The sequence below is a fragment of the Lathamus discolor genome, chromosome 1 (assembly GCF_037157495.1).
Source record: "Lathamus discolor isolate bLatDis1 chromosome 1, bLatDis1.hap1, whole genome shotgun sequence".
Lineage (NCBI taxonomy): Eukaryota > Metazoa > Chordata > Aves > Psittaciformes > Psittacidae > Lathamus > Lathamus discolor.
In genome coordinates, this window is record NC_088884.1 from 137805998 (window position 1) to 137831582 (window position 25585).

Consider the following 25585-nt stretch of genomic DNA (forward strand, 5'->3'; position numbering starts at 1 on the left):
GGCCAGGCTGGACAGAGCCTTGGGTGACACAGTTTAGTGTGAGATGCCCCTACCCAAGGCAGGGGTGTTGGAACTAGATGATGTTAAGGTCTTTTCCAACCCTAACCATTCTACGATTATATGATTCTGACTATCCAGATGTCCAATATTCACACCCAAATTGATATGGATTTGCAAGCCTCCTTTCCTAATCCAGATTTCCTGATTCGCACTTGAAGTCACCAATGCAGGGTTGCATATTTAATGTATAGACAAATAAAATTAACTTTCATACAGCAAGGATCACCTGGTTAATCCCAACATGCAATAGCAATTTTATTAATCTAGATTATGTGAAGTTTAATGCAGGTGAATCATTATCTGAGATTGCTGGAGCTTGATAAGAGGTTGTAAGTTAATTACCTCCTTTTGTAGATGGAGTTTGAAGAAACTGTTTGGTTTTGAAGGCAGCACGGGGCAAATTTTTCTGCCTTTGCAGAGCTGTTGAAAGACAAGAAGTGTTATATTTGTCTAAGAAGAAAACTAAATTTACTGGGAACTTCAGAATTGCATCCACTCGTGAAGCATCAAGGAACAGAGTGAGCTGAAACACTCAGAAAGCTGTTGGGGTTTAAGTGGTGCTTGCTCTTAATGGCAAAGAGTTATAGAGGAGCATGTCAGAAACTTTGCAGTGCAAAATGAGCAGATTCCGTAAGAGTAAAGCTTCTTGCAGGGCAAAAAGCCCAGAAAGGCAAAAAAATTAATACACCAAAGGGAAAACAAGCCACCTAGCAAACATGCTACAGCAATGAGTGCAAGATTAGATACTAACTTGAAAATTAAACTGCCATATTTGACCTAGCAAAACTAGTTGGGTTTTTTTTTTAAAGATTAAAAAAATATTCTAACATTATGCAAAAACACAAGTCTTTGTCTAGATGTGATCATCATAGAAAGAAATGGTTATTTTTCAGTTATGAAAACATTAAGACATTTTGAGGTCTGGATTTTTCCTCTTCAAAAGCATATGCAAAAGGACTCAGACATAATGCTAAAATTTGTCATCTGCCAGCATGCAGACAGCATGACAGAAATTATTTTTATTGCTTCTTTGCTCCTTTATCCTGCCTTTTTTCTAGTAATGTTCAAGGACTGATACTGCCTTGAAATGATCTCATTATCAATCAGTTATCAAGAGAGAAGCCAATGTTCCAAGAGCTGTAGAATCTTGGTAAGGAGAGAACGACCTATTGCCAGAAGGAACACATCGACACAGTGTATTTTCACCGCAGCATATTTAAGCGGTGGGAAGGAGAAAAGTAGTCAATGAAAATACAGCTTTGCCTACACAAAAGCTTTTTACAATGATAATGTATGAATAAATATCTTTGTTCACCCCAGTGAATAGTTTTATACCAGCATAAAACTTTTTACACTAGCAAGTCTTATTTCCACAGTGAGAAGGAAGAAAGATGGGGGAACAGCTGTGCATAAAGATCCTGATCCTGAGTAAGGAAGATCAATAATCCTATCACCAACTGCTGAATATCACTATAAAGAAGGTAGGGGAAGAACAACTGGAATTCTATCAATATTAGTTAATCCTTTTCTAAACTTGATAGCATGTAATAATTGCCATCATCTTTCCTATCCTTCAGGCAGTATAAAATTCACAGTATTTTCTGGAATATAAAAGAAGTTCATCATATGTTTTACCTTCATTCTGAAAACATGACTAGTGGTCATATTTTTAATCTTAACCAACATGATAAAATGCTGCCTGTGGCTATTAAGAAAAAAAGACCCTAAAAATTTCTTCTAAGGCATACCCAGGAACAGCCAATTAAGCACAGTAAGATGTTTAAAAGTGAGCACAATTCCTAGGAATTTAGTGAGGCAGACCAGTGGCCAGGGTGTTTCTGTCCACAAGTATTCCATTATACCTTTTTTCACTGAATCAGTGTTTAGTTATACCACACAAAATGAAGAACAGCTTCTTTCTTCATATTTACGATCTTGAATTTAGTTCGCCCAAATTCATTCAGTTATGTTTAAATATGCTGCTGTACATGGCACTAAGTTTTTTTCCCCCATCATTATTTACACTACTTGCAAGTCAGAGATGTGGAATGCTATAGAAAGGATTTTAAATAAGTATATCAAATTCCTTCCTTCTAAATGGAGACTCCAGGAAATAGACTTGATAGCTAAACAATTCTGTGCACTAAATCTCTGAGAACTCCAGGCTGCACGACTTGAGCAATGCTGAGGAAACATGCAGTTTGAGACACGCGTGGAGCGCATGCTTATCCACACTATTGCTGCTTTTTAAGTGCTCCGTATGCTAGTACATTACCTGTCACAAACGCTCAATACATGTAGTTATGTTTACTTCTGATCAACTGAAACAGAATCCTCAGTTTCCTCAAAACATACATTTTCTTCTTTAATGTGGCAAACAGCTGGGTCTTGGCAAGCAGACTAGTTACTGAGAAGTTTGAACAATCTACAGCTTAGCTCTTTGAAAAAGTATTATATTTAGCTCTGCTTAAAGATTTAACATCCGTGTGGTAATAGTGCCAAGTAAGCACAAAAGTATCACATGCACTATTCAGTGTAAAGCATATAGACCCTATGTGGAAGCCACCCTAGAAGTTTTACAGCTTGGCACAATCTATGTGGTATGGGACCCAAATACAGAGACTTCCTGTCACTCTAACACTTTAAAAGATACTTACTCCTTGGAAAACAATTATTATTTTATCTTCCAGTGTTTTAAGGTGAAATATTTACTAGCTTTTGTATTAAAAAGTACTTTGTACATAATGGCATGGAGAACTGGATGTAAGGAAAGGTTCTAATAGTTACAACTGCTATTTAATTCACTCTCTTAAAAAAATTTTTCACCATATTACAGCTAAAACTTAACAAATGTTTTCATGTTTTACAGTTGTACCTCTGAATGTCTTTATAAGTCTTCCCTCTACTCTTTAAACAAGTGTGTATGATTTGCCTATGTAACCATAACAGGAATTGGCTTTTCAGAAACTTACTGGATTCCTAACTCATTTTTGAATGCCAGCAACCATAGCAAGTTCAGTATTGCAGCCACAGCAAATGTGCAAATAAATTATGAACAGCAGATCTTTGACAAGGAGAAAGTAGTGACCTCGGGTGGCAAGCCAGCATCCTTGCAAATGTAAGCTCATGCAAAACTAGCAGGTGTATGAGGAAGCTTTGAATCCCAAGACCCAGAAGTCATTGCCAAGGGAAAACAATGATTTGCTGCAATTTAACAATGCTTTGTGCAAGATGACAAAATATAAAACCAATGAAACAAAAAATAAACAACAAGGAGGACACAATTCTGGATATTTTTATACAATGTACAGTTTTGCAGAATTGTTTTTAATCCAGACTAAGCAAAGATACTTACTCATCGACTTCATACACAAACCGTTTTACGATTGTCAATAGCAAGACTCTGACAAACATCTGTAAGAGCAGGGAAACTGTAAAAGCTAGAAATCTGGGCTTTATTAGTGATACTTAACTTACACTTAAATGTAAGTTGGTCTACAATGGTTCACATCTGGGGAAAGATTTTATGAAAGGCAAGCAAATTTACCTAATAATTTCTGCGATTCTCAGTACATCCACAAGTTGAAAAGAATTATATATGTATAAACGTAAGTCACACTACTTTGGCTCCTGCAATTAAGTAACTCACTAAATAGCACATACTGAGATTTCTGACCTTTCCATAAAATATCACTGTGATTATACTTTTTAATACCAGAAATAGCCTTCCAGCCAGCTAAGCTGCCCTCTGTTCTCTTCCATTCCCAGTTCACTCAATTTTACAATTTGCAAAGATTTTAACTAAAAGTATTTTTCCTTCATTTTCTTTCAAGCGATTTTGATTAATCTTCCTATCACAAAAATTACACAGTTAGAAGAGATGCTGTTCAACTGGTCTGAGTGCTTTATAGTCTGATAAGCCTGCCTAACAGGTAACAGTCCTGCATTTGAACTACACACATGCCCCTTCTGTTGTAAATACCACATAATGAGTGTTTGTGAATAGTGGCAGAAGAGGGCAAGAGAAAAGGATGCTGGTTATAAAGGATAACCTATATGAACAATCACTAGGTCACACTAACTTCTTTGGCTACAGTATCACACACTTGAGGCTTATATCTCATCTAAGCCACTAGAAAGATAGAAATTTTGTAGTCTTTGGCATGGGCTGTATTCCTTATTCTGTATTTGACTGCATGTGGTTGCATTAACATGCTGTTATGAAAGGACCAGTTAATAAAGCCAACTAGGTATGCCAGTATGCCCTTACTACTGAATGGGTAAAAAAAACCTATTTCGTTTCATTCACTAATATTCTCTCACATTTCCAGTCAAATATTTATATTACTGATGAACTTTTATCACAGAACTTTCATAGTTCAAAGCTCTACACATAATATTCATAATGTGTTCTTCCTTTGAAAATGTCACATAAGGTTATTAAATTCTGAAACTGGTTTTAAAATAAAAGTCAGGAAACATTTAAACAACAGGAACTGGCAATATTGACATATAAAGAAGCACTGAATATATTTCTTTGCTTTGGCTTCTTTAAGGTCACCATTTTCAAGAGACTCATGAGATCAGCAGCATTCTCCTGTCAACAGTTCCCTTTTGGGCAAGCAGCCAGTAGCCCAGCAATGGGCTGATTTGTTTCATGGGACACAGGTTCATCCAAGCATTTTCTAAGGAGCAATCATCTCTTAAAAAAAAAAAAAAAAAGGTAAAAAACCTGCAACTGAATATAATTTTCAAGTGACAAAAAGAAGAAACTGAAGAATAAAGCTTAAACTGGCATCTTTTTTTTCAGATCAGGTTTCACTAGTTAAAAAAAAAAAGCAATAAACATCATCTAGGTACTATTCTAATAGCCTAGTAAGTTTCTGTAGTCTGAAAACAAAATTCAACACAACAGAGCATTATACCTTCAGCAAATCACATAAAACTAATGGTTTCTGACATGTCTAACTACTGTATTTATACTCTTTATAGTTCTTCTACATATATTTTTATGAAACTATGAATGATATCATAGTAAGAGATCAGACATTCTTTAAAAATAATCAGTACCAGATTTTGTGTACCAAAAAAGCACATTGACACAGGTATAATCCAAAATCAACATTAACAACTCCAGTGTGGCATGAAATGTTTCTCTTTGCCATGAAACTGGAAGACAACTGAGGACCACCACTCAATTCTAAAATATACTTGAAGCATCACTAAAGGTACTTACTGGCTGAGGCTTGAGGTTGAATGCGAGGTATTCCTCCATTTGGCACTTGAAAGTTTGAGTCACTTCTGCTGTTTTTCACAGACTCAGCTTGGATACTAGGTGTCCTGGACAGGTTTGGAAGACTACGCCTTAGTTTTTCTGTACAAAATAATACAGAAAGATACCACAACATGTAATCTGATGCTGGACAAAGTTCAGGTTACAAACCCATAGCTCCATATCTAAGCAACACAATGTTAGCCATATAAAACTACACTGTAAATAAAAAACTTATTTTGTAACATTACAATTCTTCCATTACCCTGAACTCAAGTTCTGTATTATTCTCAGATCTACCACATACAAAATACTTACCAAAAACTTGAAGAATACGTATTTCACTGTGGTGAAAAAACAAGTCAAGCACAGTGTATTTTGAAATTGAAACTTATCTGGATACGTCTCTGGGTTTTGTTCTGTTCTACTCTTATGGAAACTGAATGGCAAACCTAATTTGCAGTTCTGCAGTTTTCACAGTCTTTACCTAGAAAGTTACTTATAATACAGAATGCTAACCTGAAGATTAAAAACACATCGTTATTATCCAAAGTCAACTTATGGGACTAACCAGTCACGTATCGGCACATTACACAAATAACAGCCACCCACTTGGAAAGCAACTCTTCATGCACAGCATTCAAAATTATTGAAGTGTCTAGTTATGCCTTATCTTTCACATATGACTTGACCATCTATTCAACTAAAACTGGTTCTCCAAGGGTCTTCAAAATTTGAACCATCACTCACAGCACACAAAAAAAAGCCATCAATTATTTCTCAAATCTAACATTCTGTTTATCTCCAACCCATGCAAGGCTGGGTTGATGACTATGTTGGATAGAAGACTGCAGATGCCCTGTCAGGGTAAGAAGTCAGCCTGATTAGAGGAATGCAGGAAAGAAGCACGCTAGTGCATAAGCACTAAAGATGAAAACAAACGAGTCTACACAGGCTGAATATTCCAACAAGCGTACATTCCGCACCTAATAGCTTGCATTGCACTGCTTTGCCCTGCAGTTTTATCACTGTTGAACCCTGTCAAACAAATATCCCTCTAACTATTCTAGAGGGAAAAAAATAAAGAAATCCCAAACAACTTTTTTTGGCTGCTGCTGCATCGACTCTGTATATCCAAGTGACGTTCAACTACACAAAATACACTACAAGAGAATTCCTTGGAAGTGTTTCAGAAGCACATGATCCCATGCTCTATTTTGATCCCTCTGGTATGTGGGATACCAGCTTTTGGTACCTTGCCTCTCATGGGATATTCTGTATAGCTCATCTAGTACACATTAAGACTTTCATGAAACCCCAGAAAAGAATGGAAAATACATACTCAATTAAGTCACATATAATTGATTACCTTTTGCATTGTATGTTCTCCTATATACCTAAAATTTCCTCAAACCACTATTGCTAGATAAGACTTGAGCTAACCCTTCCAAAGATATTCTCGAGCAGCTAATTAAATGTGCAGGATCATCTTCCCAAGCAGCTCTGGTTTAGCACACTTGTTTTCCAAATTAAAAATCTAAAATTTCTTGGTTGATAATATTCTGTAAGTGACACAGACCTCTCTGCTGTATTAGTGGGAAAAAAAAGCCAACAGAACAAACACCACCCACGCTCCTTCCCCACCCTCTGCCCCCCAAATAAACTGTTTAAAAATACATTTCTACATCATCTCCACTACAGATATTTTGAATCCAACTTACCAGAAAGTGAAAAAAATACGGTGAAATCCTAATATCTAAATGCATATTCTTCCTAAATTTAAGATTTTATTTTCTATTTTTATTTAACAACTACGTTTGTTAAAAAGGGAGTATGCTTGTGAGATTTCAGCCCAGTTACAGGAGCTTCTGCCAGATTGCTACCAGGAAAAAGTACATTCAAGGAGCAAAGCCGTATCAATATCACATTATTTTGTTTCTATGCCAATATAGTGTAATTGTGTCAACTTTACTGAAAGCTGTATTTTTTATTATGCCACAGTTTGTCCAGCTTTGAGATATCTAAAATATCCAATAAATGCATGACTTAAGTACTAATATTTTTTAGGCTATATTCATGCTCAAAGAGTTCAGAGTCCTGCACTGCTAAAATAAAGCATTTAGCTATCTCACAGGCTACAAGCATGCATAAGTTGCTATATTACTCTCATCTGACCACAGCTACTTTTCCCTTCATTTTATTCTGCCATCTGGAAGGCCTAACCCTACTGGTGAGTGATAGTTTCCTTGGCGCTGCTTTATTTTAGTGCATATGCCTGCCAAAGATAGAACTCTGTCACCATGAAACTCAATTACATCAACAGACTGGATAATGTCTAAAATAAAAATAAGCCTATCAACTCCATCTGACTGTAAGGGTTCCCCAGCAGAATTTAAGCTTTCCTTGCTCTGCTTTTTCTTCAACAACTTCAAGAGTAAAGCATGATGTTACACTGGCATGCAGTTTTAAGCACCAAAATTCTTTACAAGAACTACATAACTACTTGTACAATTATTTTGAAACAGATCTTTTTACCTTCATTTTTTACATTACTAGTCTGCAAATCTGTAGGATGGCCTTGAAGTGAAAGACGAGGCTGCTGTAAACGGCTAATCATAGGTTGGGGTGAAACTCTGCTGTATTCTATGCTTCGAGCAGGTGATCGGGAGCGAGGTGAATTCCTTGGAGATTGTTTTGGTGAAGGCCAGGGAGAACTGCGAGGTGACGGTGAGAACCTATTAACAGCAGGGTGCACTGCGTGATGTGTGCCATCTTCTTCATCTTCTAAACTCTGTGCATCAAGCTCCTGATCACTGAATGTGCCTCGCCTTGTAGAATTGCAAGAAGAGCCAGAACTACGCCGAGAAGCACTTGCTGCATACTCTTGCCGGAGGCCTGGCAACCATGAGAACATTGTTTTACCTGCTTTAAGCCCACAAATGGTTCAGAGACAATACATACAAATTATCCACCCAGTGCTGAAACTCAAATGTGGCTCACCTTAACTCCTTTAATTTAAGGAATTAATTCCAGATTACTACCAACAAAAGTTATCTACCAGCTGATAATATCCTGAAATAAGTAGATGAGCTCATTCCTTTTCTTACTACAGCAATCATCAGTGTAGGTGCATTGTGTACTTGTGCATCTCCTCTCCCAGGCTGGATATGAGCAGCACAAGCTATATCTTAATTTTGATATCATGTAACATAATAATAGCAGCCATGATGACATGTCTCTTGCAGTGTATTAGTAAATGTAACAAAACAGCGGTATGATAAACTACCCCTGGAGAAACTAGAGTTTTTAAACCAGTGGTCTCTGAAGTGGAATGCATGCACCCCAGTGGTATGCAAAACAAGCCACTCATAGGGGTAAACAATAAAAAAAAAAGTCTGGAGACCACCTAGTTAGACAAATAAAATTACTGCCACTTTTTGCAGTCTCAAGGGACAAAAAAGACCAAGTCTCAGCTAAACCTATAACAAGACATGCAACTACATAGGTATTTTTCTTAACTACTCTTTGCCCTATTGACTTAACATTTTTGTAATTTAAATCATGGTTTAAGCACTGATGTCAACAACACAGGATTAGATCAAGAAGGCACATATCTTCTGAGAAGACCAGCATCAAGCAGTAGCCCAGTGTAACAACCATTCTTTTAGCATGTAGTAAGTATATGCTACAAGTTCACACTAATTTCTTTTGTCCACTGTTCCTAAAGAACACTTCTGCAGAGCAACTTCCTTTCCCTATCCTGAAGGCAGAAGTCTTTTGCCAACCTTCTCAGAACTAAATTTGTACATCCATAATAGAATCTACACCCCTTTTTCCATTCCTGCTAAGCAAGTGCTAATGAAGTTATTCAATTTAAAAAGAAAAATAATCAACTGCTCCACTTTGTTTTTAAAATGGAAAATACCTACTTTCTTCCTGCATTCGTGCTAGAATTTGCACATCTGTAACATCATTTAGCTTGTAATTAGACCCAATAGAGTCTTCATCCATCTCTGATGCACTTAATTCACTGTCCAGAGAGGACTGTGGACTTAGCGGAGGATTTCTATCTGCTGCACTTTTAAGATGACCTACAGAAAGAAAATACATAGGAAATGTTTAAAAATAATAAAAAGGCAAGCTGTATTCATTTCCTAGTGACAGAACCACCAATCTAAGAACAGATTAAGAACAGATTCTGACAGCCTGATAGACAATTCTGGTTGACAAATAGCTCCACATGACTGGCAGTAGGTGCCTGCATCTGAGAAAGCCCACTGTACGCTGGGCTGCATCAAAAGGAGCGTGGCCAGCAGGTTGAAAAAGGTGATTCTCCGTGTATACTCCACTCTCATGAGTACTAATTTGGAGTACAGCATTCAGCTCTGGGGTCCCTCAATATAAGAAAGACATGGAGCTGTTACAGTAAGTCCAGGGGAGGGCCATGAAGATGATCAGAGGCTAGAGCATCTCTCCTATGAAGACAGGCTGAGAGAGTTGGGCTTGTTCAGGCTGGAGAAGGCTCCAGGGGCACTTTACAGCAGCTTTCGAGTAGCTAAAGGGGGACTATGAGAAAGCTGGAAAGAGATATTTTACAAGGGCGTGTAGCGATAGGACAAGGGAGAATGGCTTTAAATTGTTTATACTGATGACTGCAAATCCTAATGGAATGCCTTTAATTAAAATACATGCTTCTTCCTTTGATTATATTGTTCACATCTCTAAGTTACTGATGGATATACACTGCATACCACATGTTGCAGTCAATAAGTAATAGGGTTGTTGCCAAGAATTTACAACTATCAGCACCTAACCCTTAAACACTTACTATCCCAGTCACTTACAAGGCCAATTCCAGAAGCCATTTATGTATGCGGAATTGGGACTTCACGGAACTATAGCTACATATTTTGGTCTAACTGCTAAAATGCATCGGTGATTTCAGGGACATGGACATCTAGAGAAAATACTTTAAATCTATCTCATGCCAGAAAGTCTGTAAAAAAGACTTTCCTAAAAAGCTTAAATACTGCATGATGAAAACACCCTACAAAAGACTGACAAGTTTTTGGTATCTTTCTTACTCTAATTCAATGCAGATATCTATTTCAGCACATGTTTTTGAAAGGAAGAGGAGGAAGAAGTAAGGGAGAGATGAAACACACATATTTACCTGAGGTACCAGAAGGTATGAGCTGTTTCACTAGGGCAGATTTCATTGGTGTTGAAGAGGGAGAGTTGAAACCACTGCTGTAGGGACTACTGGTATTTGGACTAAAGGAGCTCGCATAACTGACCGCACTGAAAGGGCTGCTGTACAAACTCTGTCTCTTGAGAGCTGTATGAAAGAGGAGGAAAGCAACAAATTACACTGAAGGAACCAATGAGAAATGAACACAACCTCATACGATATCTTCAGTGCGATTTAATTACTATAGAATCATAAAATTATAGAATAGTTAGGACTGGAAAGGACCTTAACATCATCTAGTTCCAACACCCCTGCCATGGGTAGGGGCATGTCACACTAAACAGTGTCACCCAAGGCTCTGTCCAACCTGGCCTTGAACACCACCAGGCATGGAGCATTCACAGTTTCCCTGGGCAACCCATTCCAGTGCCTCACCACCCTTACAGTAAAGGACTTCTTCCTTATATCCAATCTAAACTTCCCCTGTTTAAGTTTGAACCCTTTACCCTTTGTCCTATCACTACAGTCCCTGATGAAGAATCCCTCCCCAGCATCCCTATAGCCCCCCTTCAGATACTACAAGGCTGCTATGAGATCTCCACACAGCCTTTTCTTCTCCAGGCTGAAAAGCCCCAACTTTCTCAACCTGTCTTCATACAGGAAGTGCTCCAGTCCCCTGATCATCCTCGTGGCCCTCCTCTGGACTTGTTCCCACAGTTCCACAGTTCCCACAGTTTTATGTTGAGGACACCAGAACTGCACACAATACTCCAGGTGAGGTCTCATGAGAGCTGAGTAGAGGAGCAGGATCACCTCCTTCGACCTGCTGGTCACGCTACTTTTGATGTGGCCCAGGATACGGTTGGCTTTCTGGGCTGTGAGCGCACATTGAAGCCGGCTCATGTTAATTTTCTCATCAACCAACACCCCCAAGTCCTTCTCTGCAGGGCTGCTCTGAATCTCTTCTCTGCCCAACCTGTAGCTGTGCCTGGGATTGCTCCAACCCAGGTGCAGGACCTTGCACTTGTCATGGTTAAACTTCATAAGGCTGGCATCAGCCCACCTCACAAGCGTGTCAAGGTCCCTCTGGATGGCATCCCTTCCCTCCAGCGTATCAACCGAACCACACAGCTTGGTGTCATTGGCAAACTTGCTGAGGGTGCACCCAATTCCACTGTCCACGTCACCGACAAAGACATTGAACAAGACTGGTCCCAACACCGATCCCTGAGGGACACCACTCGTTACTGGTCTCCAGCCGCACATTGAGCCATTGACCACAACTCTTTGTGTGCGGCCTTCCAGCCAGTTCTTTGTCCACCAAGTGGTCCATCCATCAAATTGATGTCTTTCCAATTTAGAGACAAGGATGTTGTGTGGGACAGTGTCTAACACTTTGCACAAGTCCAGGTAGATCATGTCAGCTGCTCTACCCTTGTCCATCAGTTCTGTAGCCCCATCATAGAAGGCCACCAAATTGGTCAGGCAGGATTTCCCCTTAGTGAAGCCATGCTGGCTGTCACCAAGCACCTTGTTGTTTTCCATTTGCCTTAGCATGCCTACCAGGAGAATCTGCTCTAAGATTTTGCCGAGCACAGAGGTGAGACTGACTGGTCTGTAATTCCACAGGTCATCCATTTTCCCCTTCTTGAAAACATACAACTCAAGCAGAACATTTCAGTTACCAGGAAGTTTTTCAACTGATTTCTTCATCTCCTACATACAACCATACTGTGGAAGGCGTGGCAAGACAAGAGAGCAGCAAATATTTTCTTTATAAAAATAAGATTTAAGATCACTACAACTTCCCTCTTCAAAATGTTCCACATAGGCGTTGGGAAGAAGGAAGGAAGCAACTCAGAAGACAGCAGTAGCTAAGCTATGCTAACATATGTTCTATGCACAATTACCTACAGACTAGAACACACCAGTAAGTCCAGAATTCACAGACCTGTCTACATCACACAGTATTTCCAGAGTAATGCCAAGACTGGCATCACAGAACTAAGCAATACCACCTACAAAGTTCCCCAAAGCATATGCTAGAATGAAAAAACATTAAACAGGGCGAATGCTTCTGTTTCTATTTCTGGGTACCACAAACCTACTAAGCACAAAAAAGCAAAATGACTGTAGGATTTTTCCCTTCTGTGCATCTCCTGTTCTAATGCTTTGGGAGTTTTATGTCCATGGGCTTCAATCCCATATCATCAAATCACAGAATGAGTTGGAAGGGACTTTAAAGATCACCTAGTTCCACCCCTTCTGCCACGGGCAGGGACACCTTTCACTAGACCAGGTTGCTCAAAGCCCCATCCAGCCTGGCCTTGGACACTGCCAGGCATAGGGCATCCACAACTTCTCTGGCCAACCCGTTCCAGTGTCTCACCACCCTCATAGTAAAGGAATTTCTTCCTAGTATCTAATCTAAATCTGCCCTCTTTCAGTTTAAAACCAAACAGAATTGTATTCTAACAAAGAACAAATTAAATTGCTAAACATAAAATTGAAAGCTAGAAAGCTGAACTTTAATATATAAATCTAGATTAGATTAAATTGCAGCTCACTTAGCTGCTAGAAACCAAACTAAGGCGTGACAGTATTGAAACTACACACACATATTACAAACTGACTAGAATATTCCTAGCAAACATATGGCAATACACTAAAGCAGTTCTAAAAAAAGGCAGAAATTAAGCTATTCAAAGAATATTGTGTGACATTTCTGTTACTGAAAAGGAGCTTCAATTAGTACACTAATAATTAGGCTACTGACAGTAGTGGCCTGTCCTGGTTTCAGCATAGAAAAGTAATTTAACTGTAATTTGTTTACTAAAAAACCCTTTATTCAGTGTTAAGATTTTTTGTTTGCTGTGACATTCACAAAATATTTCAGAATTTGTGGGGTAGGAAACACACACAAGATTACAAGCAGCACTGTGGAGCTTTCTGCTAACCTGTATCTGTAAGTAGGCTTGTTGCTGTAAACGACAATGTTCTTTTCTTGCTACAAATTAATGTTTCCCTACAACCTGCTCCAGCCAGCAGCACTGGTGTCCATCTCTTCTACTGCCAGTATTTTCCCCTATTAATACTATATATTAATTGTGATATCCTTGCAAGTACCACTGTCAGAAGCACATTCTCAGGTCTATGAGAAAACAAAAAAGTCAAGTTGCCTAGACATCATATAAATGATCAAACTTTCAAGTTTGTTCATTTCATAGGGAAGCTTCCTGTCACTCTGCTTCAAAGAAGGCTGAATTGTTCATGTTACACTAAAGCTAGAGAATATGTGGTACTTATGGAAAATTTCTAACTAGTTCTGAAAAGAAGTTAAATCATGAACAGGATAGTTCATACTTAGCCTAAATGCTATCCACTCCTAAATACTCAGTAGTATCCAAATTCCCAAGCTTTTATCATCATTCATACATCCCTGTGATTTGAGTACTTTTCTTTGTTTAGAATTTCAGCCTTTGCCTGTAGCAAGCTATCTGTTATTAACAGACATTCTTCAGGGCATCATACGCAAAGCTCAAGAAGCAGGAAAAAACCAAAAGGTGACTCACACTGAAGGAACTTTCACCATTATATCCATGATTTTCAGAATAAGAAATGGACTTTTCATGTGCTCTACCAGTAATGTTTTCAAATTTTATTAAGAACAATTTTAGTACAAACCAGAATAAAGACTGAATTGTTCCAGAAAAGAATCCAAGCAGAGGGAAAAAAAAGTTACAATCAAATAAACTCAGCATAAAGTTTATGTATAATCATGCAAAGGAGCTGGCAGTTGGGAACACTCCTCGAACTGTGTGTTCACATATTCTTAGCTCAAGTCCAGCCATTCTAATACCTTAAGATAACAGTTAAAAAAAAAGACAGATCACACGTACTGCACAACTGCAAAAAGACAGAAATATAGGGGGAGAACAGATATTAATAGCAGGAAAGTCATGTCTCAGCACAGCTCTTTTTTTTTTTTTTTTAATAAAATAGGCTCTAACAAAGAAATTAGAGCAAGAAACGGGTGGACAGAGAATTCTAATCAGACCTTCAGTGTTCTGCTGCTGGTTTGACATCAAAAAGGCTCGGAATAAAAGGGTGAAACCTCACAGGGTGAAACCTCACAGGGTGAAACTCACAGACCTTCTCCAGTTTTGAATATAACCAACTAATTCGTATCAAGGGAGATTCACAGACCCTGGATTTTTTTTTTTTATCTGACTGTGACAAGATCTCAATTTATTTGGGATAGGAGGAAAAGAAATCAGTATTACCTCCCTAAAGTACAGAAGAATTTCATCCTCCATTTCCTTAGATGAAATAAAATAGCTCATCTAGCAGAACAACAAGTTCTGTGTTAAAATACTAGCAAGCACTTAATTATGATAGTTTAATACAGGTTTTTATTTCAAAATAAGAAAACCTCCAAGATCATGTGCTTCCTGAGAACTTCTGACCGAACTGTCACTATGCAGGTACTACAGAACTCTGATATCCTGACTCATGGTCTAACGCTTCCTTCCATTTTATTCCTACAGTCCGGAAAATTAACAGAATTAATTACTGTTTGCAAGGCATAATGAAAACTTTAGACAGAAGTCAACGGCTGGATCTCACAACTACGTATTGGCTACTTCTGACTCTGTTTCAGAATAAATATGTACAACCCAGTGTCAGTATGCAGGAACTCACCCGACATTGTCTGTTCCAGCCTGTGGATCAGTGACTTTTTAGCACATTCAACGTCAGGACTTGGGTAATCCAATACCTGCCTGCACCAAACTAAGGGACTGACGCATTTTTGCACTGGAGTCAGTTTCTTCTTTGGGGACGTATATAACCTGAAAAGGAGACGAAAAACAGTAATTATGAAGATAGGCAAAGTGAGCATAATATCAGGCATGTAACAAAATACCACATACTATGCTATTTCTTTTTTTATACTGTATGTACAGTACAATCCAAAATGATAAAGAAAGCACAAGTTTTAACTTTAAATTAACCATTCTGGATACAGTATAATACTGATAACATATGGCTACCCACAGACTTCTGGCACAAAGTGATGCCTGTATTGCTACACTGGAACACACTGACTGATAGGCCAGAAAAAAAAAAAAGCCCCAAACATTTTCAATTTTCAGACACCTTGGGTATATGGACAACTACCCTACGTCACATAAATGTACAAATCGGGATTAATCTCTTCCAATTTAAGCAACATCCACCTGAAAGAAGGAAATAAAGCACTATGCAATAAGCAATGGTTGTTTTCCTAAACATAAAGATGTAGTAAATGATAAGCATCTTACTAGCCAAGGAACAGTGCAAAAGTCCATAGAACACTTCTACTATTTCAGTAGCCTTGAACAATAAATATTTTACTTATAATTTGTATCCGAGCACCTGATCCTTTAGTTTTCCTTTGAACACAGAACAAAGGGACTATCTCTGTCCTAAGGGGCACACAGTCAAGCACTAGAAACAAAGAACAAGAGATAATGCACAGAGTGGAAAGAAACAATGAGATCATATTGTTCTGCAAGACATGCTGAGGCCTTTGCCCATCAGCATCTCCATTCACTTATTTTTAACATCAGCATTCCGTGACTGAAGAAAGAAGTATTCTACTCTAAAGGCTCTAGAAATATAGTTGAAAATTTCTCCCCCTCAAAAAACAGATTTAAGTCATAACCAATCACACTCTCAAAGTACGGATATTTAAGCCTTATATTTGGACTAGAACCAAACCTGGAAATGTGCTTCAGCAACAGACAAGAGTGAACTACAAGATCTACAGCTCTAACTAGAGCTCATACAGAAATAGTTAAGTGAGTGTTTCTTGCAGGAGTAATATCAGACTTCATAGTCGAAGTGGCTGTATGCTACACACAAACTCAGGAACATTTGACAGCTTAATCAGCCATGCTCCCATACAAACCAGGAAAAATTTTTGTTTCCTTTACGCCAATGACATCACCAACACAGAAGTTATTTTCCATAGAAACTGTCTTTACTTGATTATTAGCTGATCCTTCCTCTGTAATTCTAGGGCTTGAACTCAGTTTATTTTATAAACAGCTTTAAAAGACTTTTTTTTAATTATTACCCTTAAAGTCTCTTCTTACAAAAGCTTCCCAAGAAGCATGCTTATAAAACCACAACACCTCACCCAAAACACTGACCACTACTTAGAGCACGCTCTGAAATGCTCTTCCTTCATAAGCACTGAAATTAGAAAGCTATGTCTGCAAATGCAGCAGAGAGGATTTTTATTAGCTGACATGTTTTCAAACAAAAATGAAGCTGTTTGTAACAATGCAAATAGCTACTGCCGCACACTCTATAGTCCATGAGGCCTTCACTCTGGCCAGGATCATGCTGGTTGTTAAAACTGATTTTTTAGAAATCCTTACAGCCTTCACAGGCACCCTGTCCACAAGAAAAGCTAAGTCTGTCATGTATTTATAGCCCTCAAGATCCTTGGAAAGCACAAGAATCACTCAGTTTTTACAGTTCTATGCAAACAATTACACAAATTGCTATACTGGCTGCAATTATCTCCATAGAGTTGAAACTAACATTTAACATTTACTAGCTCTTTAAATACTTCAAATTTACTGTCTTTTTAGCATTTATTTGCCTGTACTCTTTTCTGTCCTAAGGTATGTTTATACAATACAAAGAAGTGTTAAAAGCAACAAAGCCAACTTTTGTGCTGTACCAAGTGTGCTCCTAGCTCTTCGTACAGCTGACATGCCTTGCTGAGTTTGAGAAGTTCCATGCACATTTGAAGTGTTTACAGTAATACCCAGTATAACAGGCAAGAAAATAAAGTGTGCGTCCTCTCTGAAAGACACACAAAAGGGGCGTCTTCAACAAACCTACCTGACTAATCAAAATGGCATCTGGTATTTTAAGCACTTAAAACATTATTTTCTGCAATTTCCAATTGTTGTATTTGTTTCACACAGTTTATTTACTTAAGCAACTCAGGCTCACACAGCTCCCACTTTTCCACCTCCCTTTCTAACCAAGCATACATTGCAAATTCTCTCACCTCTTTCCAGTTAACTGTTTAACAGCTTTGTTTCACACCTTACATTAAAAAAAAAAAAAAAAACAACAAACCAAACCAGAACTTTAGAACATACATACTTCATGCAACTCCACTACCTCATGACAAACATGTGCATTGATGCAATAACACAATGGCTTTTGCGGGGCAGTTTCTTGTACATTCTGCAATTGCAATGTCTCATTATTACAAAGCAGTGATCTTAATTTCCCACCTGACAAAGAACAGCCAATCTCAAGTTCTGAAGCTGACATAACCCCCACTTGCATTGTTTCATTTGGATTCATTAAACAAAAGGCCAAGGGAAAGGCTAAAAATCAGAGCGATGCTTTTACTACTTCTTCCTCTCTTCCAAAGAGCAGGAAGAGAAAAAGCGCAGAAAGTAGACCATGAAATGCGTATAGCTAACTAAGTGATCTCTGTCAGACTACATTTTGACCCAAAAATACAGGTTCTCCTTAGCTGAAGAGTTTTCCAGGAGAGATTAACTCCCATTTTTATCTGTTAATGCACTCTTACAGCAATGCAATGGCACTGACTGGCAACTTTAAGAGTGAGGATTAACAGTATGACTTCATAGGTCTTAAACCACTACTAAATCACTTTCTCAAAACAGGAAGTTGAAATTCATTGAAGAAGCTGACACCTTACAGTTTCCACCCCCACTACAAACGGTAACACACCAGAAACCTACACTTGAATTTCTCCACAAGGGAGTAGTAAAGAGTCTACAGTTCAATGACACATGGTCAAATAAAAGAAAACAGTATATAAAAAGAAACCCAGGAGCTTCAATCTATTTTGAAACAGCTTTAAGAAGCCCAGACATCATGATTCTGCGCCCACAGTAATATTCCCTTCCTTCAGCTGTCACTAGTCAACTATGCCAATCTGAAGTTTAAAGCAGCCAGGGGCTCTCCTGAGTAGTTCCAGGAAGACGCAGCACAAAAACAGCAGAGCTTTTGCAGAAGGATTACTGTCACTACAGGCTCATATGAGAACACCAGCCAAATAGGGCAAGCTGTAGCATGTTGCACCAGGACACAGCTGAGTCTAAAAAAGCTTTGAAGAAAGAGGACACAACACTGAGGCAAGAATGGAATATCTTCCTAGGGATTACCTCACCTGAGGAACACCTCCCAGTGCATTAAAATACAAGAGGTTAGCTGCCATAGGCATGAAACCAGAAGGCAAGCTTCTAATCAGGAGGAAAGGAGGTGTCTTTTTGTATCAAAATCCTTCTACTGCTCTGTGCAAAAGTGAAAACATGCAGATGAATATGAAGTCACAGATCTGAATTAGAAAGAAGATGGCAAGTGGAAGGAACTTTTATTAGAGCTTGTTTATTTTACCTACATTAACCTTAAGCAAAAAGTGGCAGTTACAATAGAGGCAATGAAACAACAGAGTGGACAAAACATGTTGCAGGCAAAAGCAGAATCAAGAAAGCTACCTGAAGAGAAGGTATGAAGAAAACAATTGAAATCTAAGGACAGATCAGCAACAAATTCCCCTGAAATACAGGAGGGAAATTCCACAATGAAGTGCTACTTAAGTCAGGAGACAATAATATCAGACAGCCTTGGAAATAGCCTAGAATGCAACAGTGCCAATCTAAATTTTAAATCAATCTAAAACTGTCAGGCAATCCTATCTGAAGCAATTTAGTTAAAATTTAAGACAGATTTTTTAACAAACAGCTACAGGTAAAGAGCTGAAGAGAATCTCTCTCTGTAAAGAAAAAAATCCAAACTAAGCAACATCACAGCACATATCTGGCCCACACATTTCCTCTTTACTCCTCCCCCACTCTTGCAAAGATCCTATCCTGCAGTTCTAACTGACTGATTTGGTCAGCCTGTAATTACTAATTTGTAGGTGTACTTAACTGAATGCTTCTAGTTCTGAGAAGCACCAACTACAGCAAAACTCAGTTATCTAAAATATAAGGATATCAATACTACAAAAATGCTCTGACCATCTTATTAAACTTTCACATTAAAGCAACTCGTTTCAATTACATGTGACTTAGAAGCAGAATTGAGAGTATTCAGAGAGGTTGCAAAGTGTAATTTGGAACACAATTACCTTCCTGTCACCAACAATTGAAGATAGTTAGCTCTGCCCTGACTAGTTACTGGAAATTATAGCCATCATTCATTTCCTGGTCTCCAAAGAACATGTAGCTGTCTGAAAGGGATGTTGCAGAATGGGAAATGCAGCCTTCAAAAGCTTGGAAGACTCCTCTACATTACCACACAGATTCCCTTGAACTGTCACACGAAGTCTGTACAAGTTTCCACTGTTTGAGAAACTTTTCAGAAGAAATTTGTGAAAGCATATATGCTCTAATATGGTATTGTTGATACTTGCATGGAATAGAAAAAAGCTGAGAATTTCTGTGTCCTATTAAAAGTGTTCCAAAATAAAATTCTGCTTAACAACTAGGCCTGAGAGCTCTACCAACACCTACAAGAAGCAGAACTGGGAATCATGCCTAAACAAGACATGATTATAAAATAAACTTCAGGAATACCATTAAGACAATAAACAGAATCGGTATCAAGCTTTCTTGATATACAAACATGAAGCATGTTTAGAAGTCAAGAATATCACAGAATAAGGTAGAAACAGAAGAAAGTTCTCCTCTGGATTCTTCCTCCAGTCCTAAAACACCTGTTTCACAACAAACATGGACATCTCAAAGACATTAGTTGAATGGAATATTATTTTATGTTACCAGTTGCTTCACTTGATAAAACCAGGTGAATTCTGCAACCTTTAGTTCTCCTACATGCTTGCTTTCACATTATCTTCCTAGTCTGAGAAGACATTACCCAAATTTTGTTTAAAATCAACTGTAAATCAGACTGACATTTAATCTGCCACAAAATGGATAGCATCAATTTCTCTTTTACTTAGGTCACAGGGCAGGAATTGATCAGAACCTGTCCAGTTTCCAAGAAGCCTACCACATTAATACAATGAAATTTTAGCAGCTGAATAAGAAATGCTGCAATATAATTTCAGCAATGGGTTTTCATTCAGGTGCAGTTCTATCCCAAAAGACTTATCCTATATTTTACTAGTTCACTATGGCAAACTGTGGGGTTCCAAACTAACATTAGTGTTCAAGGGATATCAGTTAATATGAGATGAAAGACATTACAGATGACAATCATCCTTTTATCCTGTACCTCAAAATAGCCACTTGGCCAACTAACTAGAATGGATGGCTCCAATGGAAATGTAAACAAATAAACATAAGCACCAGCTTAATAGAAGTAGCTGCTGAATAAGAGTGTGTGTAATAGTAAAAGTACATGCTTTCCATTTTAACTAAAAAGGATACACAATCAATCTGAGGTCTTGAAAACCACTGAAAATATTACTTTGAACTATTAATATAAACAACCCACCAATAGTTTCACTTCAAACACAGTAACTGCCTTTTGTTTGTAAATGAAGTCAGTTACCTGAAAGCTATTTCAGCCCTACCAAGGAGACTTTAGATTGCACTGACATGAAAACATTGAAAGTGCTAGGCTAGGTTTTGTAGTACCATCATTTAAAGAGGACGCAACTGTTGTAAGTTTGCTGAGCAATTAGACATACAAAATAGACACACAGCAAGCCCTATTCTCTCTTATGCACACACCGCATATAAATTTTAAAGAAAAAAAGCACTGTATGTTTTGCTCACATTTAAAAGAAAGCATCCGAGAGAGCATACATGACAGCATGGCAAGTTACAGTGGATTCACAGCACATTAACTAATCTACAGTAACTGCCCACGTGTGCACATTTATCCTGCAATAAACTCAAGACAGCTCACTTTTAAGAGGCATAGCAAGCCACCTTGCATATTGTTACCAAGTTGTTTCAAATATGCTGTACATCCACACCCAACCTTACCCAGCAAGTCAGGCAAGGAGTTGTACACCATGTCCCACCTCTCTCAAGATTTCTCCACTCTGGTCCCCCTTCCTGCCCTTCTGTCTTTTTAATTAACTAATAAAAACCTGTTGAGATTCAAATTTTAAAAATTTTAGATTTGCTGCAACCTGGTTCAAGAACAGCTAAATTGGAACACCCACAGAACAGATTACCAAAGTCACTGTAACTTCTTGAAGAAGTAATTAGCAGGCCTAAAGCAAAGTCTCCATGGCACAAGGTACAGCTCAGTACTGTGTGCATGTGCATATGTGCCTATTTGCAACCTTCAGTACCCTACTAGGAAGAAAGTTTCAGCACACTAAATGGGATTCAGAAACACACAGCCAAAAGACTCAATCTAAATTAACTGACATTTTTATTAACATATGATTTGAAGATTGTCTCATGTGCAGAACTATTTAAAACTTAGAACTGGATTTAAATAACCACAGTGGAAAAAAAAAAACCAAACACAAAAAACCACACCATCAAAAAAAAAACCAAACCAAAGCAAGCAAGCAAAAATATAAATGGTGCCAAAGTTAACTAATATTGTATTAGCTATTTAATAGCTAATACTGCTACTAAAGCAGCAATATCAAAGTTCTTTTCACTTGTTATTAATTCCAGCTAGTGCTACCTTCCCCTTTCATTTTTCACTTTACAATTCTGTCTTGTGTAGACTTCTCTAAAAGCATTTAAAGAATCACAAGCTAAAAATGAGCTGATCAACTCCAAAATTTAGACTAAAACACCAACACATCACATTCCAGTACTGATTTTGGTCAGACTATCAACTGTTCCACCTTATAGTCAAAATTCACAGCAAAATTCTCATGTAAGCATTATATGTAAAACAATGTAATTTTATCAGTGTCATTACAAGGCTGCAGACAATTTCATAATTGAATATATGAACACATGGACGGAAGAACGCCAGCACTACAGAAAGCAGAGGTAAGAATAGAGGTGATCAGCACCCTTCATCACCTATTTTCTCTACAGCAAAGTCTTTGTAAAATGAAAAGTAAAGACAAACCTAAGCTTCTCTATATAGACAAACATAACAGGTAAGATTAATCCATTTTTGTGTACAAGCCATGATTTACATTTAGTTTGTTTCCATGTGAGGTTTTCTCAGCTGGTAAGTGGCCTTTGACTTCTACACAGGTATAAAAGAAATCCACGTAGTCATACCATCCTTCCTGTTTTCACAGGCTTGTTTCTTTCTGATTGCTTCACTCTGCAAATTTCCACCTTCATTTAGAGCAACAACCTCCATCCATCAAGCGCACAAAGTCACTGAACCCTCGTAAGAACAAAACCAAAAAAACCAAACAAACCCCCCCCCCCAAAAAAAAAAGTATTTAGTGGCTTAACAGTAGAATTAAATGGTGTTCAGAAATTCCAGGAGTTTGATCTCCATTTTTATAAAGCAATTCGGAAAAATAAACCAATCAGTGAATCTAGCCAAACCACATTTATCATTAAGTGCATAGTAAACGTGTCTGAAAAGACAGATTTTTTTTAATTACATAGCCATAGTTCTTGATATGCACAACAGTAAGTAAATTTTGACAAGTGCTCTTTTCAAGGGGTCTTTTTTGTCTTAGTCATTGTCCCATGTCTGAGATTCAAAATTAGCATTATAATCACTAAAATATTGGGGAAGGAATGAAGGCATGTAATTGTAATAATCTGCATTGAAGTTTTATTGTCTTCTGACAACTAGAACAGAAACATGACTGAAGCCACAGTAACAGGCAGCATAAGTAACATGACAAACACCTGACACCAGCAAGAGCTCAGCAAACTATACTCCCTGCCCCATGTGTGTCCAGAACGGCAAACAAAACCATACAGCATTTATGCCATCACTGTCACCGTATGCTCTGTTGTGACATTAGCTTCCACTGAAGAGATGCACTATGTTGCCCATGACTTTGGATTAATGTATAAAATAACATTTCTTACCACTAGAATTCATGCCATTTGCAAATGTGCCCATCCTGCTCCAAACTTGCTGTGCAAATTTAGAATATTGTTTCCCTCGACTGCTACAGGCCAGCCAATTATAAGCCATGAGCTGAGAAGCAAGAGTAGCTGCCTTGCAGATTCACCACCTGAAGATGACGCCTTCTGTTAATTTAGTAAACTCATGTTGGATGAGAATAAACTTATGCTCTCATACTTCTCCAATGGATCAGGCTGGACGTCAGGCAAATGACTTCTCCAAGGAAGCACACACACGGTCTCCTCCCTAAGCAACTACAACATTGCTCATGTATGGAACCATTCCAGCATTTTTAAGTGCATTTCTAACTCTGAAAGGCATTTTTGTTTGTTTTTTAAACTGCATGTTCACTCACAAAGACTCTTGCAGATGAGCCTACAACCAGTTCTGACCCAAGTCAGCCTGCTTTTGTTCCACTTTTCCTGCCACCGCACACTTCCCTTGTGTTTCTCTGTTGACACCGTGCTCCTCCCCACCATTTTTTTAACACTGCTCCTCAACTGGTGTCATAGGAAACTTTAAAAAGACAGCTGGAGAACAGCATGCTGTTTAAAGAGAGCAAACCTTGATTCTCAGTAGAAGCTCTTCCTAGTGTAATAAAGAGAAGGTGAATGGCCACCTGCAGGTGTTTCTGCTAGAGCAGCAGGGTTGGCAGTCCAATTAGAAGAGAGAAGCCACCTAAGGTAAACCGTGGTCCTACACCGTTAGCAATAAACGACACCTAAAGACGACACATTTATGAGATGAAAGAGTATGTTACGTTTGCTGCCTTCAGAGCTGAAAGAAATCAAGACTCAAAACATGCTTGCTGCACATCTGAAGAAGCGCAACAGTGCCTGTGGGCTAATCTTACACTACCCTACGAATTTTCCACAAGTTTCTCAACGCCTCCACACCTTCTGAACTTGCGAAAAACACTAGCAACTGATTTTGAGCCATAACTGAAGCCTGCTTCGGTCTCCAAGTGACCCGATGTAGTACTCTGGCTGCGGCCGAACAAAAGCACAGAGCTGCAGGCCGCCACAGAGGTGCAGTGTTATGTGCAGAAACTAAAATACCCCTCCCCTGAAGGCTTCAGTACCTCTTGGAGCGCTAATTCCTCCATCCAGCCCCAGAGGGCGAGGCTGCCTCCCTACACAAAGCCCCGAGACCACCTCCGACACCAGGCACACGCCTGAAAACGGCCCCTTCCTCAAGGGGACGCAGGGGTAAAGGGAGGACAGGACCCCGCCACCTCCTAGCGACGGGGGACGGAGGAAAGGCACTCCCCCACCCCATCCCCACCCCGGCCGCCTCCTCACCAGCCGGTCTCGTCCTCCTCGCAGCCGGCCAACCTCTCCAGCTCCTCCGGCCTGAACAGCGCCGCGGAGTCCAGGAGGCCGCTGCCGTCCTCGCCGGCCGCGCCGCTGCCGAGCTCTTCGAGAGGCGGCCGCCGGGCGGCGGCCCTGGGGCTAAGGCAGCGGCCGTCGGGCGGGGAGGCAGCGGTGGGGGGCGACGGGGAGGGCCCGCCGCTCAGGAGTCGCTTGGGGCTGGCGGGGCCGGCCGGTAGGGCGCCGTGGCGGCTGCGGAGCTGCTCGTTCTGCTTCTCCAGCTTCTTCACCAGCTCTTGCAGCTTCCGCACCTCCGCGTCCGCATTCACGCCCGAGCCGACGTCCTCCATGGCGCCCGCCGGCAGAGGGGCGGCTGCGCGGGGAAAGGCGGCCGCGCCGCCCCGTCTACATGGCCGGGCGTCCCGCGGCGGGGCAGGGCAGCAGCGCCGGAGGGCGGGCGGCGGGCGCTACTGCCACCGCCTCCTCCTCAGCGGGGCGGGGCCAGGGGCACGCATCCGGCCGCCGCCATCTTGCCATCTCCGCCCTGACGTCATGTGAGTGAGCCGGAACCGCCGCCGCCCGCGGCTGTGCCTGGTGGGGTGGGGCCTGGCCTGCCGCGGCGGCCGGAGGTTGCGGTGCCGTGCGTGGCGGCCGGGCCTCAGCGCAGGCGGGTGCCGGGCGAGGGCCGCGCTGCTCATGGGAGGACACAGCCCT

At 39.7% G+C, this 25585-nt stretch overlaps 1 protein-coding gene across 3 annotated transcripts in view; it reads right to left on the reverse strand.

Moving 5' to 3' along the window:
- SLAIN2 (SLAIN motif family member 2) overlaps positions 1-25344 on the reverse strand; it is a 35090-nt gene extending 9746 nt beyond the window's left edge. The window contains exons 1-7 of one of the 3 annotated variants that reach the window (XM_065697589.1): positions 24863-25343; positions 15225-15373; positions 10506-10670; positions 9262-9423; positions 7868-8227; positions 5297-5434; positions 403-480 (exon numbers count right to left, since the gene is read on the reverse strand). In XM_065697589.1, the coding sequence (XP_065553661.1) occupies positions 403-480; positions 5297-5434; positions 7868-8227; positions 9262-9423; positions 10506-10670; positions 15225-15373; positions 24863-25221 (1411 nt within the window). In that variant the 5' untranslated portion in view covers positions 25222-25343. Of the gene's footprint in view, positions 1-402; positions 481-3489; positions 4761-5296; positions 5435-7867; positions 8228-9261; positions 9424-10505; positions 10671-15224; positions 15374-24862 lie in introns of those variants that run through there. The other 2 variants (XM_065697601.1, XM_065697593.1) reach the window with 2 other exon arrangements.
- Positions 25345-25585: the final 241 nt, after the last annotated feature.